General features: G+C 37.3%; 1 protein-coding gene across 1 annotated transcript in view; it reads right to left on the bottom strand.

Moving 5' to 3' along the window:
- LOC105287962 (peptidyl-prolyl cis-trans isomerase FKBP14) overlaps positions 1–25,943 on the bottom strand; it is a 55,587-nt gene extending 29,644 nt beyond the window's left edge. Inside the window, exon 1 of the mRNA XM_011353865.3 lies at positions 25,459–25,943. Within this exon, the coding sequence (XP_011352167.1) occupies positions 25,459–25,928 (470 nt within the window). The 5' untranslated portion in view covers positions 25,929–25,943. The remainder of the gene's footprint in view (positions 1–25,458) is intronic.
- Positions 25,944–26,336: the final 393 nt, after the last annotated feature.

Genomic DNA, 26,336 nt, shown 5'->3' with positions numbered 1-26,336 from the left:
GTTTGAATTAATCATGTTTTACATATGTATAGAAATTGAAAGTACGTTTCAAGGTAACATCTTGTTTGACATGGCTCGCATGATATTGGTGTCAGGATGTCAATTTAACACACTTGCCCTTCAGTATCGAGGTTGTGACTTTCTCTCGCGCTTTCTCGATTGTCACAATTCGATTCGTACAATTTTATTTACTCCAAATTCATCTTTCAATTTCGTAAATGTCATATCTTCTCTATCATTTTTGCTAGAAAGATGAAAATTGGTCCATCAGCAGATCGTGCAAGTTCAGCATTGATAGCTTTCCTCTTTATCAATACTTCGTGATTAATAAATCGTTGCGACGATGCATACCCAAAGAAAGGAACAGCAGAATTAGTGTTCCTCAAATCGATAAAATATTTTACGAAAGTTTTATTATATGTTCGAGAGCAACTTCTACAACGAGAGAATACATTTATAGTTCTTTCATATTTATGTACACTAATTGATCTTTTCTCCTGAGAGGCAAGATTCGGATTTCAGAATCAGTTAAATTAACATAGATAATACTCATAATTAATAATATAATCCTAATTAATATAAATCTAGAAATAATATATTTCATATTTTTATAAAATAATAAGAAAGATTTTTAATACTGCAGACATTTGATCTTGATTGGGTTGAAAAGCGAATGATAATTGCAGTAATTATTATTGCATATATCATGCAATAATCAAAGGAATGGTGTCATGAACGGCTAATCTTTCGTTAATCTATACTTTATCGAGAAATAAAATAAAGGATTCATCTTAATGTAAGATAAAATTTATTTTTCTATTAATGTTACTGTCGAAGTGCCGATGCGTAATTTTTAATCATATATATGTATGTAGTATAAAGAAAAACATATATAATAAACCGTTTTGTACCGTGCCCGTAGGATATAATGTGGATGTCGAAATGGTAATGATCCTTGGTTACGATCAGTGATACTTTGTTTTAATTTAATTCAGATTTAATTCAGAATATTCGATAACGCGAGACTGGAATTTAATAAGACGTAACGACAGCGTTCTCACAAAGTGCTTGGGATAATCGAGTTAAGGAGTAGAATTTTTTAATTTGAATTTAAATATTGATATCTCTTTAATTTCTTTTGAGAAGCGTCACTTTGATCTTAGATAGAAATGTTATATTTATCTCTCCAATTTTGAGAGAGATTAAACCGTATTTTTCTCAAATTCGATCTATTTTAAACGTATTTAAAATCAAATGTTTAAAAATAAAGAAGTCATTAGTTACATTGCTCTTAAAAAATGGATATTAAGTTAATTAAAGAATTTGTAGACAAGAAGCTATGACAAACTTCTTTCTCTCTTTCTCTCTGTCTCTTTCTCTATGACTTTTTGTACATAACATTTTCCATAAATAAAAATGTTGTAGTTAATGTTTCGATGGATACGTGTATCAGCACATGTCTCAGTGCGGTAGACATCAGAATTGATTCCTATCGCTACGAACAGACAGGTTTATCTCCGACCACGCAATCGCGAAGTCCGATTACGAACGCACAATAACGTTTTCTTTCAATTTATTTCCATCAGCGTCCGATAACCGACATTGTTGCATCGACGTGACCCTGAGGGTAGCAATCCAGGGCCGTCGACGCGTTCATAAAACAATTTGCGAGCCTCCTCACGGCTCGTTGACTCCTTCCCAGACTTCCTTCCGCGCGTCCTTTCACCACCATGCATCCATTTTCGCAACTTCTTTCTCGTAACTTTTACTCCTTCAAAACCTTCAGAGGTTCTCCGCGACCCGCTCTCCCCATCCGCGTATCCTTTGAGAAAGGAGTTTTCTCATCGCGAGATTAATCGTTGGCCGAGCTCATCCACTAGCTAGATGATGAAGATCGGTCGGTCTTCCTTTGAGACCAAGGGCCGACCTGAGGAGCCAGCTGAGCGTAACGAGTCGCTTCCGCCCCCGTGCAGTCGTCTATCTTGCCGCGAAACGTGAAGCTGAAGCGCGGCGGCACGCCCCGCCGATGTACGTGGTACTTGGGGCGTTTTATTTCCTTCCGTGGAATAATTCGTTCTTGGCCGCGCACCGGGGGCGCATCGTGCGCTCAAACTCGATTTCAGGCAGCTCTGTTCTGCTTCGATTATTGTTTCTATTTTCATTTTACTCGGAAATTTTGAATAGATTTTGTAAAGCACATTTTTCGATTCGTATTAAAGATTTAATTGAAAGAGTACGCTGTAATACATATAAATGTACGTCATTATTATTATTGACAGACGTCAGATGGATTGCAACTTTAATTTTCAATCGACTACGTTTACGTGTTTTCAAATGAGCTTTTTCAATATGCAAAAAGTATCAGTTAGCTGTAGGTACATACGTTGTCGTTGCATCAATCAAAAATTTATTCGCTCATATATCACTAATAGTACTAACTTCGTCCAGTCCGTCGACGGCCACTGAAAAATTAGGAGTTTTTCATAACAGCAGCCATTTGAAAAAGTTTATTAAAAAAAGCTCACATCGTTATCGAACCGAGATGGAACCGTCACGATTTTGGCAACTAAATGACCCGTTCAATCATACTTTGTTGGACTAGTATCTACCACCGTGATAGCAAAGTCATATATTCAAAAGTTGAACATTTCGAGTACGAGCTCTCGTAATTGGCAGCCGTCGAAACAGCGCGCTAGGATACGTCGCAAAAATTTATGATGGAAAGCTTTTATACATCTTTCGCTATCTTTATGCAGATCACTTTCCACACCTTCTTTCCATTTTATGATAATTCCGTTTGTTTATTTTACTGCTATCAAAAACTCTGTTGAAGGTAATGCATCAACAATCGCAACATTTGTGATTATAAATATATCTTTCTTATTTATCTCAATCACATTTTAATAAATTTTTCTTTTGCTTTATTTTTTGACCGCGTTATCTTTTATCTATTAATTATTTCATTTTATTAAATACATGTTTGTTACTTATTATTAAAGAAAGATTTAAATATCACAATTCACACACACACACAATTTTCTGTTTGAAAGATAACTTGCTGTACACTCTATACCTCAATATTGCAGATTTGAATGCAATTATGGAAGTGCGATACGAAGGTATAACAACTTCGGGTTAATATCGTATGCGAGGATACTATTACGGAAGTTTATCGTCTAATATAGTGTATACCTCTTTCATCGATCGATAGCATAGCGGGAATGAAGTATCACATCATCGATACGAACGTCGATAAGCACTAAATGTAGAGCGTTATTCTTCTGCAAGATCGAAGCCCCAGATGACATATTTGACGATCGTGTATAAGATAAAAAGTAAAATTTAAAAAAGTAGACTAAAAGTATTTAAACAAATGCGACAAAGTCACTAAAATTAAGTAAGTAGAAAAACTACAAATATAATTAAGAATTTCATTTATCACTTATAAACATAACTCTCAATATTAAAGATATAACTCATAGAAATATCTTTTACGGAATTTGATAATACGCGAATCAATTTTTCATACTTGTAAATCTAAAAGGAAATTAATATACATTTTATAATATTTGTGGATGAGAAGCATGTGGAAAGCACATAAATAGTACGCTAAATGCTGCAACATATGCTATTAAATCCCACGAATCCAAACAGAAGTGCGTATGCGCTAATGGTATAAACAGTATATGGTCTGCCACAAAGTAGCAGCCTGTAAACATAAAGTATCAACGGTGTCGCAACGAATTTCACTGGTTCTTATGCTTTCGTTGAATAAAATATAGATTAAGAATATGCAATATATACATACGCATCTGCATGGCAAAGTTATGGTTCAGATGATAAAGCTGCTTTGTCTACATACCTGTAAACAAAAATGACAAAAATAAATGGATTAAGCAGTACACTTCATTAAAACTAATTATATTAAATAATATTTTTATGCAAAGAATTTTCTAATTACCAAAGATCGAGAATTTTGTTCAAATAAATAGATATTATATATCAATAATTAAATTTGGCTGTTTGTTTAATTTTTGTTTAATCTAAAAACATCTTGTGACAGCGTGTCAAAAGATATTATATTATATAAATTAAGCATTTTTAAAGATAAGCTAAAGCTAAATTAAGCACATTTTTAAAGATAAGATCACCAACAAATAGCCGAAAACGAAATTGCGATTTCTAATATACTCCACACAATAGATTATGTAAGCTGTCAAATGACGATTACGGATATCACGGGAATTAATAGGAATTATAAAGTTATTCTTGATACACGCATCGCGCGATCACGTCATGCTGCACAATAAATACTCGCGTGCATAATGACGCAACGCGTTGCTACGCGTTGTTCTTCGCAGCATATCGCTATGGGAAACATTAATTGGTCATTCGGTGATCGGAACAAAAGGCGAAGCCGCGGTAATCCATCGTTTCGCATCCCATCGGCATCGGCGTGATACGCAACGCCTAATATGGATATTACGAGCGCAATAACCGTACAAACGATCGAACTTGTTACGAGTTCAGCGCGCATTAAATCACATATTAAATCGTCCGCGTCTGCCGCATGCATGATGTAGCACGGCGTGGAAGGGTAGATGATGCGTATGAAGTATCGCCTTGTTGGAAACAATGATGAGAGGATATTTCGAATGGAAGCGTATCGATGACTAGGATTTCTCGAAGGCAAGAAAGCTTGGGTTGGTCGTAGAGGTATTCCATTCCGCAAACAGCACTTTGTGCATCGCGTGCATTAGTGTGCGGAAAAATAGAAAGCGTGACAAGAGTAGAATTTCGGATACATGACAGAGATGCAAATGGCCGATAACACGGGACGTACAAAATATCCATCTATCATTTTTCTTCTAGCATATTATCGATTTTTTAAATAAGAATTCAAGAACTTGACTGTTGTGAAAGATAGTCTATTATTTCTTTTAAGAAAATATTACCGATTTTATTTCAATTTTTGAGTAGAATATTTTAATCTTGAATATGCATAAATCTGTTTTATTTAATCACAAGAGAAAATTATTATTTCTGTTAGCAGAATTATTTGAGTATTTATTTGTGTGAGAACAACATGTGTACGTAAAATAATAGATATATAATACATATCGTTTTTATCATATGATATAATAATGAATTTCAAATATCATTATATATAATGAATTTATGTAGATCTAGGTCATGGAAATTAAACGCTATGTTTGTTGAAACTCCAAACTTTGCAATGACTTGCAAACAGCAAGAGAGAGAGAGAGAGGGAAAGAAAAACGAGGCAAGATACGGCAAACTACTGAAGCTTAAGAAAATGATATGATTGTTGATATAATTGTTTAACAAGACATATATCTTTAGTTTAATTAAAAGATAACACTAGAAACCGTTCACATGATACCATTGTGTTTCTATTTTGTCTACTTGCAGTTTTCGTAAGCGAATCGGAAACTAACGAGGCAAACTCTTCTTGAAAAGATAATTTGCACATCATGATTATAAATAAAGATAACAAAATTTAGTATTCCAGTTTCGTTATAAGGACAACTTTAAAATCTTCATAATACAAAATTCAATTCAATAATTTCTAAATTACTCTACTTTCATGAAATGATTGTAAACCACCAAGTAAATATCACTTATCAAACTTCAAGCTTCTGTATCATCTTTTTCAAGTAAAACTTTCCACGCCAAAAAGATTTGATTTCATTATAAAGTTAATGAAAGTAAATCAATCTATTATAATATTATTAAAATCAACCAGAGACTAAGTTGACAATGTAAACAATAACTGAATCTCGATTACTGTTAGTAATCTATATGAAACGAATAAAGAAAAGGGCTAATGTATGAACGCGAGTTTGTTGTCGTGTTTTGCGAAATAATCTTCCAGTTTCGGATACCTAAATCTGCTTGCTAAATTAGCCGGCCTGATACTCGTTACGAGTTACGGCTTCGTTAGCGCGACCTTTTACCTAGCGCACCAAACTTCGATCGAGTTATTAACGGCGACGGAGATGGGGTTGGCGTATAGCGGAGCGGGAAACCTGTAATCACTTTCGTGGCAGACTTTAAGCTTTCAGACACGATCGCCTGTTACCCCGTCAATTTAACCCATCTCGCGACGTGATCCGGTACGTCCCGCGGCCGAAATCCTTCGCTCTTCTTCCATCCGCCGTTTCGCAGTATTCCGTGATATCCGGTCGAGACAGAGAAGAAGAGAGGACGACGCCATTGGAATGTACATTATGCTGGTCACGAGCGGACGGTACCTCGTCCAGGATCAGTCTTAACGCTTCATATAAGGCACGAAAGCGATCATTCGAATAATGTTCACGTGTCCTCGAGTTCTGCATTATTGCGTTGATTACGATCAATTCGATAATATCAAAATTTAATAAATATCAAAATTAAGAGATAACATTTTCAATCGATCTCAATTAATTTGAGAGAAAGAATACGTAAGAGTGTTTTGTTGCGAAAGAATAATATCCGTGATTTGCTTCAATTGCAGAAGATTCAGCACTCGACGTTCTCTCATGTAAATATTTTTAAACTGGCTTCTTCAGGACGATTATAGAACAGGCACTTCATTTTTTATACAATGTAAATATCGACATAGTCACAATATAAATATCAATATAGAACGAGAATCACCGAAGGCCTCGCCTGCAGTTTCACGAATATCCGTCAGGCCGGTGTGTTCTCGCGATAATCCAGCAAGCGTGGACGAGGGGAGGTGGCGAGGGATTACTGCCGACAATCTAGATTAATCCCAGGCAATTCTTTCTATCGGCAACAGCATTTCTCCTCGGCCGACTGCATCGTTGTGCGATGCGGCGTAGCCGCCTCGCTCGCCGGTGCATTCGCTGTAGCTTAGGCGCGAGATATATGGTATCATATATGGGTGGTTCACGTACCATCTCCATAGCATTGTGAACTGGCGAACCAGACCCGGATAATATAATATGCAATCAGACCGACGTCTGCACATACACTCAACCGGCGAGATGCGGCGCATTCGGGTGCGAGCGCGACTAGCAATAGATCTGTCGAGTCTATATGAATTTCGAGCTAGAATACGAATCAAGATGGTCAAGCGGATGGACCAGGGCACGGCGAAATCTACGACGGCATCTATGTCAAAAATGCACGAGATTTTATTCGCGACCGAACGCGATCTGAATTTTCACAATTTTCCACATCACAAAATTGGTGTTGGCCAGAGCATTTTAAAGGCATCAATATTCAAGTAACAACGAAAGCTTTATAGACAGATAAAGACTATCAAAAGTACAAGCGTAATAATATATAATACGCTAACAAATGTGTCTTTTAAAACAGGTATATCTTTTTATACTTTTTTTCATGTCATTTGAAGTCATCCGAAAAAGACACGATAAAGACGGTGAAGAAAAATTAAGGTTAAAGAAAGCAGATTTCGTTCGTTTCTCCTGAACCTCATTTGACATTAACCCTGTTTCGCATATGAGATCATCGAATCCGAAACTACCGCTCGCATGAGCCGTGTAAGAAATGTGAAAGTGTACCGCGGAATGCGGATTGCCCGCATTTGGACACTCGATACTCTTGTCACATAAATCCGATATCGCAAAGAATATAAGTGAATGAGAATTTTCAAGCTTCAAAGGAAGCATCCGTACACCTAACGAGTTATCTGAAAAACTCTATGTGAATTCATGCAAACAGATGTAATATATTTTCTCGAAAGTAACATCGTCCTTTAATATATATATTAACATACTTGCAAACGCTTGAGTTACTTTGATCTATTAATCACAATTATCACCGATTCCGAATCTCGATATTAATTCTTTGGTCTGTTCCTTCGCGCCTTCATTCCGCGAAGAATGAAAGTTTCTTTCACTCTCGGTTGTTCAGACAGGAAAGTTCAGGTTGTAAAATGAGACGCAGAGCCAAAAAGAGACGTCTCGCGCACTAATCTCCAAGGCATCACATTTTTAATTAAACATCGCCGTCGAGCGACAGCCGGATGCGATAACGAACTCGCTCGATCCACCACCTGCACTTTCGTCCTTTTCGATTCATCAGGAATTCCGATCCCACCGGAAGCTTAAAGTTTCCTCGCAGATAGCATCGCGGAGAGTTACGATCCGACCTCCAAGTGAAAGGGTCGTTGTCGTCGTCATCGTCGTCATCGTCGTCGTCGTTGTAGTCGTCGTCGACACGTTCGGACTGTCTAACCAAGGGAAAACCCTCGCGTTGGTAAGATAACGGGGTGAAGGCAACGGTGGTCGTGTTTACCGACTGTAAACCGACTGACTTCCGGCACTTCCGGATAAGCCGTGTAAACACGACGATATGACAAGTGCGCGGCATCGTCGAGGCAACGCGTTTGCAGGTAGACATCGATACCGAGTTTGCCTTTCGTACGCACATGGGAAAATGACGAGTAATCGGAGGTGGATCCGACGTAAATTACGCGGCAAGGGAAAACGCAAAGCCGCGTGGAGTAATATGGAAGGAACTTCGATGCGCGTTATATTTTACAAGAGATTATTCTATGAAGACGTTTCGCACCGCGCAACGAATGACATTTTCGTGAGATCATCGCAGTCTTCGATAAAATCATGAAATATTCTGGGCGATATTTTAATAAATGAATAGATTCAATAAACAAACATTTGCTGACAAGTAAGAAAGTTAAGAATAGCAAACTCATAGTGTCAGTAATGCGAGAGAATCTTATTTCCTGTCTGAAAAGAAAACAAGCACAAAAACTTTTATACTTTCTTTTGTATTATGCATTGTCTGACTATCCAGTCTGATCTTTCCAAATAAATTCTTTTTCGAATAAGTATTCTTATATGTTATAAATATAACGTTATATTAATACACGCGATTGCTCATACCATTTTATATGATCATATTTGTGACATATTTATGATTTTAAAGTGGTGTAAATAATCATGTTGCTGTAACATTATATTACAATAGAATGTTTATAATCTATATGTAATGAGAGCATCGTGTTTAAAATGATCATATTTATACTCACATAAAACAGACGAAATAAAATTTTCTAGGTACATTTGAATTGCATTTATAAACAGCGACCGAATCAACTCGTCGTTTACGTTTTCACTTCGCCAGACGGTTCACGCAAGACCGTCGAAAATTGCCGGCGGTAAATATTTAAAGTGCTCGCTACGCCGGGCTTAAATTTCGAGAGCGGCTTAAAGAGAGAAGGGCCGGGTTGCCTCTTTGCAAGGCTCGTTAATTATTTCGTGCAAGTTCTAGGGTCGCCCAGAGATGCCTACTCTGTGGCGGGCCTCGTGAATGGATCTCGGTCGAGTCGGGTTGAGACGGTGGCGAAAACGTCATATTGGAATGCCAAAAACATGACTTAAAAAGCAAAAATTGTTATAAGAATATAGTAAATGTAGAGAGGGGGATAAATGTTAATCAATAAAGCAGCAATAAAAATATATTATATAATACAGTAGTAATATTGATAACTTTTGAAACAGTAAACGAAATGCTTTTCTCTATTGTTTTTCGTTGCTAAACGTTTTGCAGAACATGTCCAAAGCGCGAGTTTTATTGCAGACACGTGGAATCGACCCTTGGTTGGTGAAATTTCGAGAGAAGTGCATGAAGTAAAGCAAAATGGTGCCATGAGTATAAACGAATAACGCCAACAACGACGACACATGCAGTACATCGAAAAGCCGAATTTTGAGCCGTGCTTTCTCGATGCATCAACGATCAAAGAAGCTTGTCAACGATTCTTTTGCCTCTTCATGTTCTGTGAGCGTGTATCGTTCGCTTCGTACGTCCGTGTTATATTTTGCAAATTGATCAAGAGCAAACAGATTTTAAAATAAATAAATCGCATATTCGATGACGTATATTTAGAAATTACTGCAATGTATATTGGGACAAGCGCAATATACAATTGCAACTTCGAGTTGTCACATAATAAAACTAGTCTTTTTTGAAATTTTATAAAAAGATATAAAATAAAATATAGTTATAGTTAGAAGTGACCAAAATGCGAATTAAACGAAGAGTTATGAAAATCTCAAAATTTCTGAGAAATATTGAAAACATTACAAATATCGTGACATCAGTAAAGTTCACATACAATGACACGTACTATATTTGCTTTTCACGTCCATTCGTAGAGCATTGGTTTTTCTTAGATACTCTCCATCGCACATTGACATCATATGTCGAGAGAATAATTCTTCATTTTAGCTATTTCCTACACAATGTTGCTTCGCGTCGCACCGGGGATTAATAAATCTTGTTTCTCACAAGTTTCGCACATGTCATCGACATATATTAGACATATTTAGACAAGACACCGAAAGATCGATGGGTTGCAGAAAATTGCGTTATAGGCTATTCAGGGAGGCTAATATCCCAAGAGAGCAAACTCAGCGGGTCCGGGCTATTTTTCCTTTCTTAGTTTGAACTGGCGTTATCCTAACGTTGGCCCCTTGCCCTCACTACCACATCGATCTACATCCATCGTGTGCCCTTTGCTTCCTGCTGCCCTTGCATTCCGAATCTTTCTTCTAATTTTCTCTTATCTGCTCATTGTCATCATCCATACTTCGACACCCCGAGTGTGAAAAATTGCAGTGAAAGCTCGACGAGATGAAAAATATTCCAAGTTTTTCATAACGCACCTCATACACGCGTTTCTTGTATATGTAACTAATAACAAATGGTCCGATCTGATTCATCTTCATTAACTCGATCAAATTACGTTTATAATGTAGACAGACTATCTACTTCTTTAAGAAATGAGAAAAGAAAAAATAAAAAAATTATAGAATTTAAGATGATCAATATCTCTGTAATTCAAATATAGAGGGAATGGGATGTTATTCGAAAATGGAACATTTATTTTTCGGTTTGTAAATCACACAAAATTAATATAGCCAATATATTTCCAGTGTCAGTATATGGATGCAAAACATTGAATAAAGTATTCTACTGCGATAGATGTATATGTACGTATAATTACGGTTATTAAATCAATAATAAATAAACAATAAATGCAATTTTGTTTTCTGATAATCAATTAACACTGCACATTGTTATTTTCGTAATTTTATAAATTCGGCAAAAAAGGGCAAATTAATCAATCAACATTTCGTTCCGGAGCGCGAATTGGGAATACCACTGATCTCCATGGAGACGAAACTACTCTTCTACCTCGATCTCCGCACGCGCGCGTAATTTTCACATTTCCCATTGTCATGCCTGAATTTGTTCGTGCGACGTGTCGCAATGCGTTCCGAATTACTTTAACGTGGCGTGCTGCACTCGGCATGAAAACGGAAGAGTCCTTCAGCCGACCGTGCAAGCCTTAAAGTTTAATCGCGCCGCGTTTGGAGAGTCAACATGGCATATACTTTGAACGGACGTACTACTCGCAGACCAACTCTTAACAGTCAGTGAGTTTTCGTAGTACGAAGTACACAAAGGCTAGCGGACACGAGAAGTGATTCCTTCGGTCAATGCGCATTCCGAATGTCGAAGGAGACCGAGAAAGCTATCTAATCACCTCGATAGCTATTCCATCGTCTCAACCGGCTTGTCGCAAATCGATTATCGAACTCCTTGTGCGTTCATGGTTTAACTAGAGAGACAAGTGGAGGAGAACGGATCTTCTCCTGAGGAACGGCGTGGAAGATGATTTGATCAATCAAGGAATTACCGTCTCGTCTCGTGCTGATTGTAAAATCAACTTAAAAAACCTTCGCCGCTTTCCGAGAAAATTGCATTGAGACTTTCCACGCGAAAAGAATAAAGATTGTATCCGTTCCCTCAAATCTCAAGTAGCTATGAACGTAACAGAGTCAACGTTTATTCATCATCAAGAGACGTAATCTTTGTATTGATCACTGATATCAATGTGATTGATCTTCTCAAAATTGCCAAAGAAAACTGAAAAGTATTTTCTTCTTTATTTGCTATCAAACAAATTAATTGACAGATGCAATAATATAACATATTGCGCAAACAAATTGAGATTCTATAATATAACACCGATAGAGACTTATAATAGACACACAATATCGTATTCGACAAGGAAATGGATTGTTTTTCGAGTGCAGAGAAGGGTGTTCGTATCTCTCACGTAATCATCCTTGTGACTGAAAAAGGGAGGAGCGGAAGAGAGGCTGCAGGGTGATGAGGTCACGTTGTACCTTGGGTCTGGTTCACGTGCTGCATATCAAGGATCTCGAGCGTCTATATCTTCACGCTGCAGAAATGCTACCTTTCGCACCTCCATGTTTCTTTATGCGTCTAGCTGTAAATTTCGTGGCATGCTTTTGCATACTATTGTCAGTGCTCGAGTATTGCAAGCGCTTCTCCAAGTCATAACGAATCGTGACTATTCTCGCTCTAGATTCCGTTCATTCCGGAGATATTTTCGTGCAAACGTCATCGTCAGTACCCGAAAATAAACGATACAATAGAAAGGAATAGATATGAGAACTTTATGTGTTAAAATATCAATAATTCCTTTTGAAAAATAAATATTAAATCATTTTTTTATTAAAAATTTCCACATTTTTATGAAAAAGGTGAACCATTTTTTTCATGAATAATTTGATTAAAACATGTTAACTAAATTCATCAATCATGAATGGTGCACGAATTGAAAAGCGTCGCGGAGGTGATCCTTCCTGCGATCCTCCTCCGATTGCCATCACGTCGCGCTTACACGGTGTCTAAACACTTGTGCGTTAATGAAGACAGATCATCACTTGTACGAGGACTAGAACTCGAGAGTGTTAACAGTATTTCAAAGTGCCTCCACGCGACAGGAAGTGTCGCGTCACGATGGATAAATTAGGCTCAGGACGAGGCATAAAGACGACGCTTCGCATTTCCTGGCAAGCCAGTATATCGTCGCGCTTAAACGTGCTAGCTGGATTCGCGCAAATCCACATCGGGTTGATGCGGCAATGGCGAGACGGTGGAGGAGCATGTAAATTGGCGTCGAGAGACGCCAAATACGATGGAAATATGCCCAACCACCTCGAGATACGGTAACCGACTTGTTGAATAGCGGAAACTGCAGCCCGGTTTATAAGGAACAATGCGGCTTAATTGAAAGCCGTATCCCCTCGTACGTGTACGTGTTCAGCGCGCTTTGGCTGGTACCAACCGAGCGGCATCCGCCGCACCCCCTCACCATCTTCTTCTTGGGGCGTTCGAAATTTATGCGATTCCGCTGGCGCGATATACGCACGGCCACGCGAAGGGTCAAGTGATTTGTGAGACGCCCTCGGAACCCTGCGCCGCGCCGCGAAGGCATTAAGACTTATTTCCGTTGTCCGGGCTTGGGGAAAAGTGTTTTAAAATTGCACGAGTCACTTAAGCGCGTTGGAGGATTTACATCGGCTTTCCTGCAGGAATTTTGCATGACACGTTATATTTTTCCGTTGCTTTGCGTGATCAGTGCGGTCGAGCGGTTTCAGAACTAATTTTGTGAAACAGGACACGTGTTTAAATCGAAATTATTGACACGCACATACACATCTGACATTTATGAAGGAATATCACTTTTTACAATATTCCACGTTTATAAACACGTTATAATCTTTTATAAACACGTTTATAATCTGTTTGAACGTAATGTAATACTTAATTCATAATTAAATAGTTCTTAATTTCATTAGAATGCGATCATGTGTTTACTCTTTTTTTTTTGTAGTTTTGCTATGTAAAAGCGGACATGCCGTTATGCTAATCGCGCGTTCGATCGTTGCATGGTACAAGGTACTCTAATCGAAAACACTCCCGAAATGTGACGCAGTCGGTTTATTATGTTCCCGTTAACTTAATTAATTGACTTACGCCATGGCGTCAAGTGTACGTTAATTATCGAACGTGCAAAATTAATTAAAGTGTTGCTGTTGCAGGCCACGCGACAAATGAGTTACTGTATTGGATGTCTAAAAACTCGTCTATCACGAATGAGAAATAAATGTTGCATTAGTAGGAAGACTTTTACGTTTCAAGAAAATAAAGTCACAGTAATTAAAAACGTTATAACGTCAGGCTCCGAAGCACTCTCGACGAGCTTTAACATCTTTTTGAGATTTCAAGCCGGCGGCAATACTACATTTTGCATTTATTCTTTTATTGTTATATGTGACATAAACAAGTTGTTCCGTTCAGCATACAATGAGAACGAAAGGTGCTACGCGAAAACATCACATTCGTAAATTCGTGTCTGAGTAATTATTCGCGCAAGCTGAAAATTCCACGTGTCATAAGAAAATGTAGACTCTGCAAGCCGTCAGTATGGCGCTCCAAAACAATGTTATATGTTAAATCCCAATTAACTAAAATACTAATTATTTTATGTATATATACATCTGCTGACAGAGTTTAATTTATCATTACAAGTAAAGGCGTACGATCAAGCCGGTACCATGTCGAAAAACAACGCCGAGCCATATGGCGCAACAGGAAAACTTCTTGCTAATTAAACTCCTAACAATACACGTGCGATTGTTCTACATAATTTCCAATTAAGAATTAAAAGTAAAAACTTGTAAGAAAAAGTAGGTCGAGACGAAAAAAGCATCTTACGAATAAGCAATCGATCGAACGAGGTGGTCGAATTTATGAAGCGTGTTTATCGCTCTATATTCATTTAGTAATATGTGTCGATTCTCGATAAGCAAGAAAGTTTTTATCAAGGAAACAAGTCCCCAGTCCATCGGCATTACTTATTAAAGCCGCAATGTGCCGTGGGCTCGTCATCGACCGGCTAATTTACGTTTTATATGCCTTTCATCAAGAGCCCTTGTGTGCACGGAGGAGAAACATGGTCTGGCAAAACGCGCTCACACCGGCTTATCCTTACTCTGCGGTTTCTAGAAGCAGCAGTCTACCCCTTTAGGCAAGTTTTCTCGCAAGGAAAAACATTTACTACCGGGAACCATATTACCTCGGTGTCCTTTTGCGTTTTTCCTCATCCATCTCTCTACGTTTCTTCCCAACGCCTCCGTGCTGTCCTTTTGGCCCTCCAGGATGAAGAGCGAGATGTTGGCACTAATTTAATCTAATACAAGGAAACGTCGTACACAACGAAATGGGATAACTCCATCCTGTTTCCCACTCATTCGGTAGGCCCAGTGTTTTAATTAAAAATGAACTACTATTGAAGGTAGCAACGACGTTCATATATTCGAGATGAGTTCCAGCTCTTATGAGGATAATACTTGTCACATTGTCTTCTCTTATGTCCTCGACATCAAAAGAGTCTGCATTAATGTTTTATTAAAAATCTCTGTGCGAGAAATAATTATACAATTCCCTATAGTAACTTATCTCTTTGAACATACAGCAAATATATAATTAAATATATAATTGCGCGTTTATATCGATATCGATCATATCCTATTTCGATACTTTCTATCGAAGAGATATTTTTTTCCACATTATTCGATAAGTAATATGATTTACAATTCAAATAAGCATCCTTTCGCGCCATTCATAAATATTTCTTTCGTCGATTCACAAAATTGATGATTGACAAGAAACATCAATCGCTATTTTGTATCAATTATTAAGAGCTATTCCTCCAGTATCGTCGCGTGGATGGCAGATATCCCGCGGCGCTGTGGAAGCTATCTCGATCCACTTCGAATCGAATCGTACGGATTTGAAATTGAGTCACACAACCGAATGAAAAATTCAACGCGGAATACTACGAGTCGACATGAAACGCGGTAAACAGACCAGAGTGAAGGCGCTAGATCGCGAATGAAAAAAGTTTCGAATCACTCTAAATTATTCAATGCTACAAGGAAAAGGTACGCATTTTGCATTGGTATTTTTTCGCCAGACAAAGTTAGGTACTATAATACTTCTTCATTTTTATAACTTAATATTTAAATTCTTCAGAATTTTATTATTCTGGAATCGTTGCAATCACATCTTTACAAAAAGATGCATTCTTTTTATTTTTTATTTTCTTCATTCTCTATATTTTTTGTTGAATTAATTACATAAATACTTCGGCCTGTTTATGACATAAATTGCATAAAAAATTAATATTTTATTATATATATATATATAATTAATAGTTGTATACAATTATTTGTGTGAGATTTAATGCAAGAGGATTGTGAATGAGAAACAGGCGTTGCTATTTTAATAATTTCGGAGATGAGATAAACGGACGCGGCGACGCGGAAACAGCTATCCGTGCATTCTGCGAAAAGAAAGAAAGGAAAAAGCAAAGTAGAAGGAAGAGATGAACTGGAGAACGGGGTGCAACGGTTGTCGGGTAAAATATCGTACGAGTTGTGCGCGATTCGCCATCGCGGGTGGGTGCTTTCTGTTTGCTGGACGAGCCGGGGTAGTTTACACTCACTATCGAGGCCACGCCGAGTATTTTCCGACGCTGTTAATAACGAAAAAAGTGCTTCGGCTATGGCCGCCCCAGCACCAGTGAATTGTGCATTACATATTTATAAATCCCGTTTACGCGCGTCGCGCGAGGAAGCATAATAGCTGGAGATCTATGAAAAAAGATCCACTTTACGTGCATTGAATCATGAACGATTCCTGCATTCGGTATGTATACCATATTATGCGGAACGGAAAACTGAGACGCACAATCCTCGCGAGTGCAATGCGTTTTTATTTCTGGCAACGTATACCGGATATCTGTTCTTGTGTATTGCACAGACACACACAAAGTATCACAATTATCACAAATACAATTATCCATTTTATGCTTATTACATAATTAACCGATATATAATATGTATAGGATAAAAATATTTACAATAAACTTTTGTATAAAAAGAAGGTACTTGTTCTCTCTGTAGCTTCTTTTCAATCTCACTTTCTTTAAACAATTTATCCAAAATTTATTTCCTTTCGGAAATGTGTGAATATTAACTAGTCCCGTCTGCGGGAATTTATCTTGAGCGAAACGTGATCACGTTAATGTCTAACGCCGACATTCAGAGCGAATGCTCATGACTGTCCAGGTGTCCGGAGAGTTCATCAGCAAACGCAAGGCGATCATAGGGGAACGATCTTTCCTATATCGATACGGCATTTCGACGTTTGACTTTAGCTATGGGAATGGCGTGTGGATGGAGATAACGGGCGACAGGTTAGCTCTGTCCACCTTGTAAATGACGTCAAGGACGATAACGTTATCGTATTTTGCCTCGTCGTTATCGCACTCTGGAGGCGCTGCCCTCACGAGCGAACTTCTAAGGCAATCGTCCTTCGCGAGCCCTTGCTTCGCACGCTAACTGCCGCGCAGTCCTTTAAAGGCCGTTGCACCACGATGGTCAGTGTAATTATAACGGTCATTTTGCAATTGCAACTTTGCTCGTTAAGTGGACAATCACTCAGCAAAGTGTCTCATCCACATAGTTGCAATTTGGGTGTCCTAATTGCGACATTCGCGTTTATCCGAGGAACGTCACGCACGATTTATAATTCCACTGAAGAACTTGTGACAAAATTCCGATGAAGATAATTCCGAAATAACGTTACGGATAAATTGCTGCAATGTCTCTTTCTGGATTTTTATTCATGCATGAGACAAGCTGGTTATTGCGTAACTGCACAAAATAGAAGCCAAATCAAAAAGTATTAGCAGCTTCTCTTTCTTCATCTCCCCACGATGATTTAATATTTTAACAGCAAATTGTTTCAAGCATCCATTAAAGTAAAATCTAACTAATTTAACTTCAAAGACCAGAACAGTTTGTGTAAATGGATAATTCCACTACTTATTCCGGATATAATTCTAGATTACTTCAGTTGGAGTCTATTTTAATAGGAATTTAATTCATGTTTATTTGCTAACGTAAAAGGTACATGTTAGCAATTATGAAACTTAACAAGTTCTATAAAATAATGGCTTCTTACAAAATTTTTGTTCAGCAACTTTGCAACAACAAGAAACTTTGCACATTATAACCATCCATCGCGAATATAACGGAAATAAATTACAGCGCAAAGTTTTAAATCACCAAAATCGCCAATTTGTCCTAATCTCTATATTGAATACATTTAAAAAATGTGAAACGGTCAATAGTTATATTGAAATTAAACGCATAGTAAAAACATCGTAGATACCTGAGAATAAATATTCTAAATGTCATTATTCGTTAAAAATTGTCATATTTTGAGAATTTATATGTATGCGGCACAATAAAAACGAACATGATGACGTAACTGTACGCAGTACAATGATTTACGATACTGCATATGCAACGAACGCGAACTATTCAGATCCATTTTCCGCAGTGTTTTTCTATAAAGACAGTCAATATAAAAATATCAAGACAGAGAATATAAAAATTGCCACGACAAACGTATACGGGTTTCTAATCTTGCAGACTCGAGTGAAAGCACATAAATGCAAATCGCAGATGTGAACGTCGGCATTACAAGCAAGCAACTTGAATTTACTCCATATGTGCAAACTGCATATGAATGCGGCCTATCACATGCATGCATATTAAGAGTACGCAATATTAAGAGCATACCGGACCGCGCGCAGTTGGAATATTACACAACAAGGGATTGCAAAACAAATTTTCATGCCAATTTCGTGCCAATTTCGACTGTATGAAGCCAAGTCACTAGTACGCTAATTGATTCAATTAATCATGAAGATATAAATTTGATCAATATATTCATAATTAACGTATAACTTATTCTGGAAATAAGAATAAAATCGCTTTTTAAATTTAGAATGATTAAACATACAGTACTGTAACATGATAAAGCATTTTAAAAAATATATATATATATATACGCACATACATATAAATATAGAACAGATCTATTCTACAAAAGAAAAAATTTCTGGAAAACTAACTTATGGAAAAATTCTATATATCAAATGCATATTTTTGCCTAACAGTAAGCTACTAAAATATTTTCTGAAGAATTTATGTCACAAAAGTTTTATTTTCTCTTCAGGCATTCGAATTGTTCGTCTTCTCAGCAATCAAAAATACCAATGACATCACGTTAATGTCGATGTTGACTTCCACAGACTCGCAGTCGCAAGTGCCTGTATTTTATAGCACTGCATGTCGGAAGCGTCCTACCGGCGATCGTGCAACTGATCGATACCAGATTCCACCGAATTGCGAGAACGAAAGAGCCGCTCTCGCGTAAAGTTCGCTCATTTGCTGTAAAACTTTCGTCGTTACTACGAGTGGCCAGTGAATGAGATGAGACTCGTTGAAAATTATACTTCAGCGATATCGTAACGCGCTGACGGCGATCAAAAACACTAAGTTGTTTGTCGCGCTACTTGTTGTTTGCGAGCCTTTGGTATTTATTCTTGCACAGACAGAGTTTGGTCAATGGTGTTAATTAAAAGCCGCACGCTTTGTACGAGTACTTGAAGCATGTGAAAGGTGAGTATGTGCAAGTTGTTTTCTCAAACAGGTGCGTATTCCAGCAATAAAGACTCATCTTTACTCTCATGTAATTTACATTGGATTCGTTTTAACAATTTTATTTGAGAGTTACTTTAGGCTGACAGAAAATAAATTAACAACTTTGTAACACATTCGCTTTAATTTTCTTTTATTTCTTTACCTTTTTCAAACAAGAATTAATTTTACTTTTATTATTAGATTTCGTTTCGTTTTATACGCAAGAATAGAAAGAGTGATATTTTTGTTGAAGGATATAATATTATAAAAGTATTCCTTTTTTTCCTTTTGACCGAACTGGCAAGTTTATTACTATATATCACACGACGTTTCGACCAAGCTTCTGGTCCTTTTCAAGTGTACATGTTAATTTAACAAGTCATTTTTGATATAATATTATAACTAGATGATTTGCAACACGTTAAATTCACCGTATATCTCTGTGTTATCGCGAATTGCACGAAGTACCAATATAACGCGAAAAGCAAACAAGCTGTTGCTTTTAAGATGATAAAGTTCCTGATATATTTGAAAATTGATAACATTATCGTTACTTATTCCACGAGATAAATATGAACGTGTTCTTCGATTTTGTTTTAAGATACCTAAGTTTATATAAATGCATTTTAGATATACGAATACGTAAAATAATTCTGTTTAATTACAGAAAATTTATAATCAGAATTAAGATACTTAAAAAAATTAAAAAATTAGTTTTATGTAAAATAATGTATAATAATTGAATAAACACATTCAGCACAATTATTATATCACAAATCAGATTTTAATATACAAATGGAATTTGCAGAGTTAATGAATATATGCAGAAAGAATATGCAATTATAATAAACTGATTATAATGAACAAAAATATAAAAGGGAATTGTTAATATTTTCGTGTTTTAGACACACGTAATATTGCATATGAAAAGTACGTAATTGCTTTGATGCTGATGGACGATTTTGTACAGAGGTCATGTGCAATTTCCGCGTTCGTTGCATGCATTGCAAAAGAATATGATTCTGAAAGTATTATACATCTTGATTATTTGAAATAACGCAATAATTTTAATCTCTAATCATGCAAGTTGTCAATAAACGTCATATACATCCCATTTTTACATACATCCATTACTTTCACTGCGACGAACTCATAATAAACATCTGTTTATTTGATTATTTGTTCCACAATCAATAGCACTGTTGCATATACTCATGAATCTCTTTTTTCTTCTCCTTCTAAAAGCGTATACTTTTAGTTTTACTTTTCGGTAGAACTCAACTGTAACATTCTGTTGGAGTAAGAGTGCACTTCGAGAAGAGAGTTGTAACCAAGGGTTACGAGGTCGACTGTTCAGCAAAATGTGTTTGCATCAACGAACGAATTACAAACTCTTTCTCGCACTTTACGCTGTTTTTAGTAAACTGTTTATTATTCGCAACATCAGAAATCATATGTTTATCATGTTTTCGAAATGTTTTCAATTTAGAAAACCGCTAGAATTCAGTACCAAATTAAAGGTACATAAAGGCACATTATTAGAGCTTAATATGATCTACGATGCGCATCTCTTCCATTATCGAAAACGCCAGCGGCTATTCGCGCACGTATGGATTCCTCCGAAAGTGCATGACACGCGTATCGAGAAGAAAGGATTTGATACAACAAGACAAACTAGGCTGAATTCGCGTGGAAACGTTGCGAAGTGCATTAAAGTCTCGTCGGGATGTTCCGGGCGCGAGCAAAAACTCGCTTGAGCAAAGACTCGGTTCGTTCGCGGAGGTAGATCCAATGGAAAACTCCGGCGCCGCGAAATCCACCTTGGGGGTAAACTAGATTCGTGCCAAATGGAGTCAACGTTTTCGCCAACGGTGCTTCACTTTCTCGCGATGGAGGCGGCATTAGGTGAAAGAGGATAATGGGGTCGGACGAAATGCGGGACGATAAACAGGTGATTGCGATGCTCCTCGACAAGAAGAAGTCGAATCGACATGGAACGCCGATAAACGGAGGTAATTCTCGATAGAGTAGCGGTTAACGTGATGCCCGATACAACCCTTCGATCCCCTTCTTATCCCTCGTTGCTGGGAAATCACCCAGCTTTGCCGAAATCGATCGTTGGATAAAAATAAACCAATCTTTTTTAATGCTTTAAGAGATGAGCGACTTTGTGAAAAAAATCTTAATATGATACTACTTTAATTATTAAAATCTCATATATTTATATAATTTGATATGTATCATTATGTTAATAGTTTTGCTTATTACTATTTATCATTAGTAATTATTAAACACTATTTTTTATACGCAAAGAATCTGCTAATAATTATGTTTTTTAATCATAATTAATTCAAGTATAATATTTAAGTGCAATAAGTGATATATTTTTCGTATAAGTTATAGAATTGTTATAGGAAAATATCATGTATTTTTAATATTGCGTTACCTTCATGATTGAGAGATATTCAAAATGCAATTGAAATATGCCGGTAGTTCGTAACAAGTTCGTACATTTTTATAATTTCGCTGGAAATATATGTATATGTGATGAAATAACACACTTATTGAATCGTCTCGAATAACTGTCCCGATATTGTGATTGATAATTAGTAGTATTAAACGAGTATAAATGGAAATTAATGAGTAAAAGTTTGATACGTAAAAGGTAAATATAATTTTTAATTTTTCTTTATGTTATTTTTCTCTTTCGTGCGAATTATAAGCACGACGGTAAGGTGTGTGTTTTCCAGGTGTGAGATATCTAGTGCACGATGAACGGTACTCATAACGGGCCACGAAACAATTTAGACACCGAAACGAGGTTAACCGTTCATTATTGTCCGTCTGTCACTATAGAGTACCTATCAATTTTCTGTTTAAATGGCAATAAATGCAGCAAATATTAATTTCTCATTTCAGAAAGTGGTGAATTTTATTGTAGCGATATCTATGTCTATGTATTAGAAAATATCGGTGATTTTTCTTTATTCAAAAAAAGAATATTCCATCGAGAAATTCGCCAGAGAAATTTGACGTATATGCATTGTTGAACTAATTAAGAATTCGATAGTTTTATTAACAAGGATTTTGCATTAAATGAGCAATAAATCTCGTCAACGTTTAGATCGATATTACGTTACATTACGTTGCATTTATTGCAACTGGAAACTAAGCAACATTATGCCATATTAAGCATTATGAATCGAAATATGAATATAATAACATTTACGCAGTTTCCGGTGTATTATCTTTCAACAAATATGTCATAATGGTATTAAAACACCGTGGAAATGCATGGCGAAATATTACTCTTGTAAACGAAAATATCTGCAGAATTATTGCGACACAATTGTGATATTTTGCAATAGAGAATATTTACATATACATAAACAGACTTTTTCAGTAACAGGACGTCATAACCCGTGAATAACAAAGTGTATCAATCGACGTTTATTATTCATTGTTACGTTCCGTTAATACCGTTTCAGCTGATGTCAAAAGTATTAATATGCGGCATTAAAAAGGAAAGGAATGACGAGAGTAAAGCTGCGTGTTTTATGCATGAAGCAACTTGAAAGTGATTGATTAATAAAATAATTTCGGTTAATTAAGGAAATGCCATTGCCTTTTTATTTTAAGCACGTCCAAAACTTGGAACTAACTTAATTAAAGCTGATCACATTGAAATGGGATATGTCTACAGTGTAAAACTTTGATATTTTCTTTATATAACTTGCAGAAAAATAAATACAAAGGTGAATAGAAAATAATAATAATCTTATTTTTCACTATACTTTTGCTTGTTTTGTAAAAGTAATCATTATCGTACAATTTATCGTTAGAGATTACTTTATCAATATAGTGTATCTTATTAATATAGTATATTGATGACATCATTAAATCCAGAGTAACCTGTGATCTTTTAGTGTCAAGAACAGATTAGCTGCACGGTTAATCAACCAATGAATATTCGCTTACGAAAGTCAAGATAAGACTGCTTCACTGTGACAAACTTTTAATCAACTGCAAAAACTGTTGCGTCTACAATCATTACATAACAGGTGACACACATGAGATTAACTATCTATAATTAGATATATTAAACTTATTGCGCAAAGATAAGCAAATAATCTATCCGTTATCATGTATCGGGATTATCTCAAATACATGATATATTTTGCATTTAAATATTTCTGTTAAAAGCTAAGATATTATTTAAATAAATGAATGATCATATATTTAAAGAATTCAGTTAAAAATGAACAAAATTGTACAATTTATATATAATTCAGCTATATTCCTGTGTTCATTCGCGTCAGCGTTTTCGAAGGTAAATTTTTAACGTATTCTCCTATTAGAAACAATCTGGTCGATCAATAGTTCGGAGTAAATTATTACCGCAAGCAGTTAATCGTGCAAACGAGTCCATAGAGCACATATTATATAGAACGTAAGCAGATCTTGCATCAGATTCAATCTGGAGCACAATCAACGTGGCTAAAGAAAATTCAAAAGTCGGATATCGATGAAGTATATGTCTGTACATGCGTGTTCGTGTGCATGTATGTGAAAGCCGTGAGCTTTCGTTCTAATAAATCCGCACGATAATTCTATGTTTGACAAACGTTATATATTTCCAATTGTCCGCATTTCGATTCATCTACATGCCACATAAGCTTTATCCCATCAATGTCTGTTACTATGTCGATCGTGCATTTCTATGTGAAAATAAAAATTCCAAGAGCCAGCTGGGAGCGTGAGAGAGAGTTAAGTTCTTCCCATTATATTATAAGAAGTCATTTCAAAAGGCGAGACTCTTAGCAGAAAGGGTGACGAGTACAGAAGTCATCGTCCTGTTCTCCAATACGTCCACGTTGGAAATTTCAACCTGAAGATTGCACTATCTCACTGTCTCTTTCTCTCTCTTCCGTTCTCCTTCTTTGTCTTTCTTCACGCTGTCGACGTCATCAGTGAACACGCGGCAACGGAAAGCTATCGTATACTTTATGTAATTAAGATTGTATCGTATGTTCTTTGTCGTCCAGTAATATATTTATAATTACTAAATCATTTTTGTACTTAACAATCCGAAACTTTTCTGTTTTTTTAATTTTCCAAATAGTCTTGTAATAATTGTTATCAATTTTACATTAAATTATAATATTTATTATCGATTCGAAAGCTGATCGAAATCAGAAAAATGAGAAACCTTTTTTTTCACCTATTATTCATTTATATTCTTCAGAAACTATTATATTTTATACTAACTTTATATTATTTATGAAAATATTTTATATTAACTTTATATTAATTATTTCATATCGACTATTGTAAACTATTCTGTACACTACCCGCGAGCAATGAATGAATTTTTCAATTATTTATAGTGACGGATCGCAAAATAATTATTGAGTAACAATCAGATGAAAAACTAATATTAAATACAATCTGTTGCGTCAGCCATTATACATATATGAGTTTAAAGCAGCTCTCAGTAGAAATAGCCTGTTTTTTCTAATAACGCGTGACATCATCGGTTTGTCGTTTCAACTCCTCGTTTTAACTTTTATTTCTATTTCTGCGGTTGTCGCGATAAACAAGTAGTTTTATTTTAAATAATCAGCTCGGCAAAAATAATTTGATCGAAACAGAAGTACCAGAAAATTCGAAAACACGCGGGATACTGACAGATTCTGCCAGTGAGCGAACTGCGTTACAGCTGTCAAGGCCATAACCCAGTTCTTGCCCACTAACGCATGACATCATCACGTTGCCGTCCACGTTGTCCGGATGTAGACACCCACCGTTTTCACGAATTCCGTTACAACCGGCCTCCGCTACAAACCGCTATCATTCTCATTGCGGATAAATCTCAAAAGTCGGTCGAACTGAAAATCTCGCGCATTATCTCGCACACCGTCTACGCACGATCACCAATCTACTCCGATCCGACCGGATGGTCCGCTCATGACGATTCGGTCTTCCGTCGAGTATCACTGACCTTGAATCAAACTTGCTACCGTCCTGCAGCGTGCCGGTGTAGTGCATGGTCAGCTGGTCACCCTTCTTCGACCTGACGTCGCATACCTCGGGCATGTAGAGCTTCTCCACCTTGAGGCCATTTTCGGCGCTGTTGGCCCTGGCGAGGACCACGACCGCCACCATGAGGAAGAGTGCATTACGGCACATCGCGAGCACGGCACTCGTACTGTTCAACGTGTGGGATGCCATGTTCATGAGTCGGCGGATGCTCGTGAGCAACTGAGTTCTCGCAGCGCGTTCTACGCCGGCGAGAGCCGCCTTTGGATTCCCGCTCGTCCCGCCGTCCCAGAGCGGCGGCGCCGTGGACGGAACGGAGACCGGACTACCCGGACCAGAGGAGGACGGAGGATCCGTGCTGCCACATTGCGCCGTCTCATTGGCCCCATGGAATATGTAGGTCTCTACCTCGGGAAAGTCCTCTCTCTCCATTTCCTTCTCTCTCTCTCTCTCTCTCTCTCTCTCTGTCTCTGTCTCTGTCTCTGTCTCTGTCTCTGTCTCTCTTGCTCTTCGTGTACTACGGCACGGTTTGCAGTTTCTCGCTCGACCTCGCTTCGTCATCTTTCCTCGTCCGCTTCATCCCAGCGTCGCGCTCGTTTGTCTCTCTTCTCCCAGCCGCCTGGTCCACATCTTCCGTCTCTCCTCTACGAATTGCGTTCCGGATGTGCGGGGTCTTGCTCCGACCTAGTGATCTTGCCGCTTTCTCCCTCACCGCCACGTTGCACCACCTCGTCCCACTTGCATGCGCACGCCGTCCTCGTCCTTCCATCGTCGGTGGTGTGGTATCTGGTGGTGTCTGCGGCTTGCTCCGCTCGCTGTGCCCTTCTCTCACTCTCTCGC

This window comes from Ooceraea biroi, chromosome 2, assembly GCF_003672135.1.
Source record: "Ooceraea biroi isolate clonal line C1 chromosome 2, Obir_v5.4, whole genome shotgun sequence".
In the NCBI taxonomy this organism is placed as follows: domain Eukaryota; kingdom Metazoa; phylum Arthropoda; class Insecta; order Hymenoptera; family Formicidae; genus Ooceraea; species Ooceraea biroi.
This window is presented reverse-complemented; position numbering and strand designations above follow the sequence as displayed.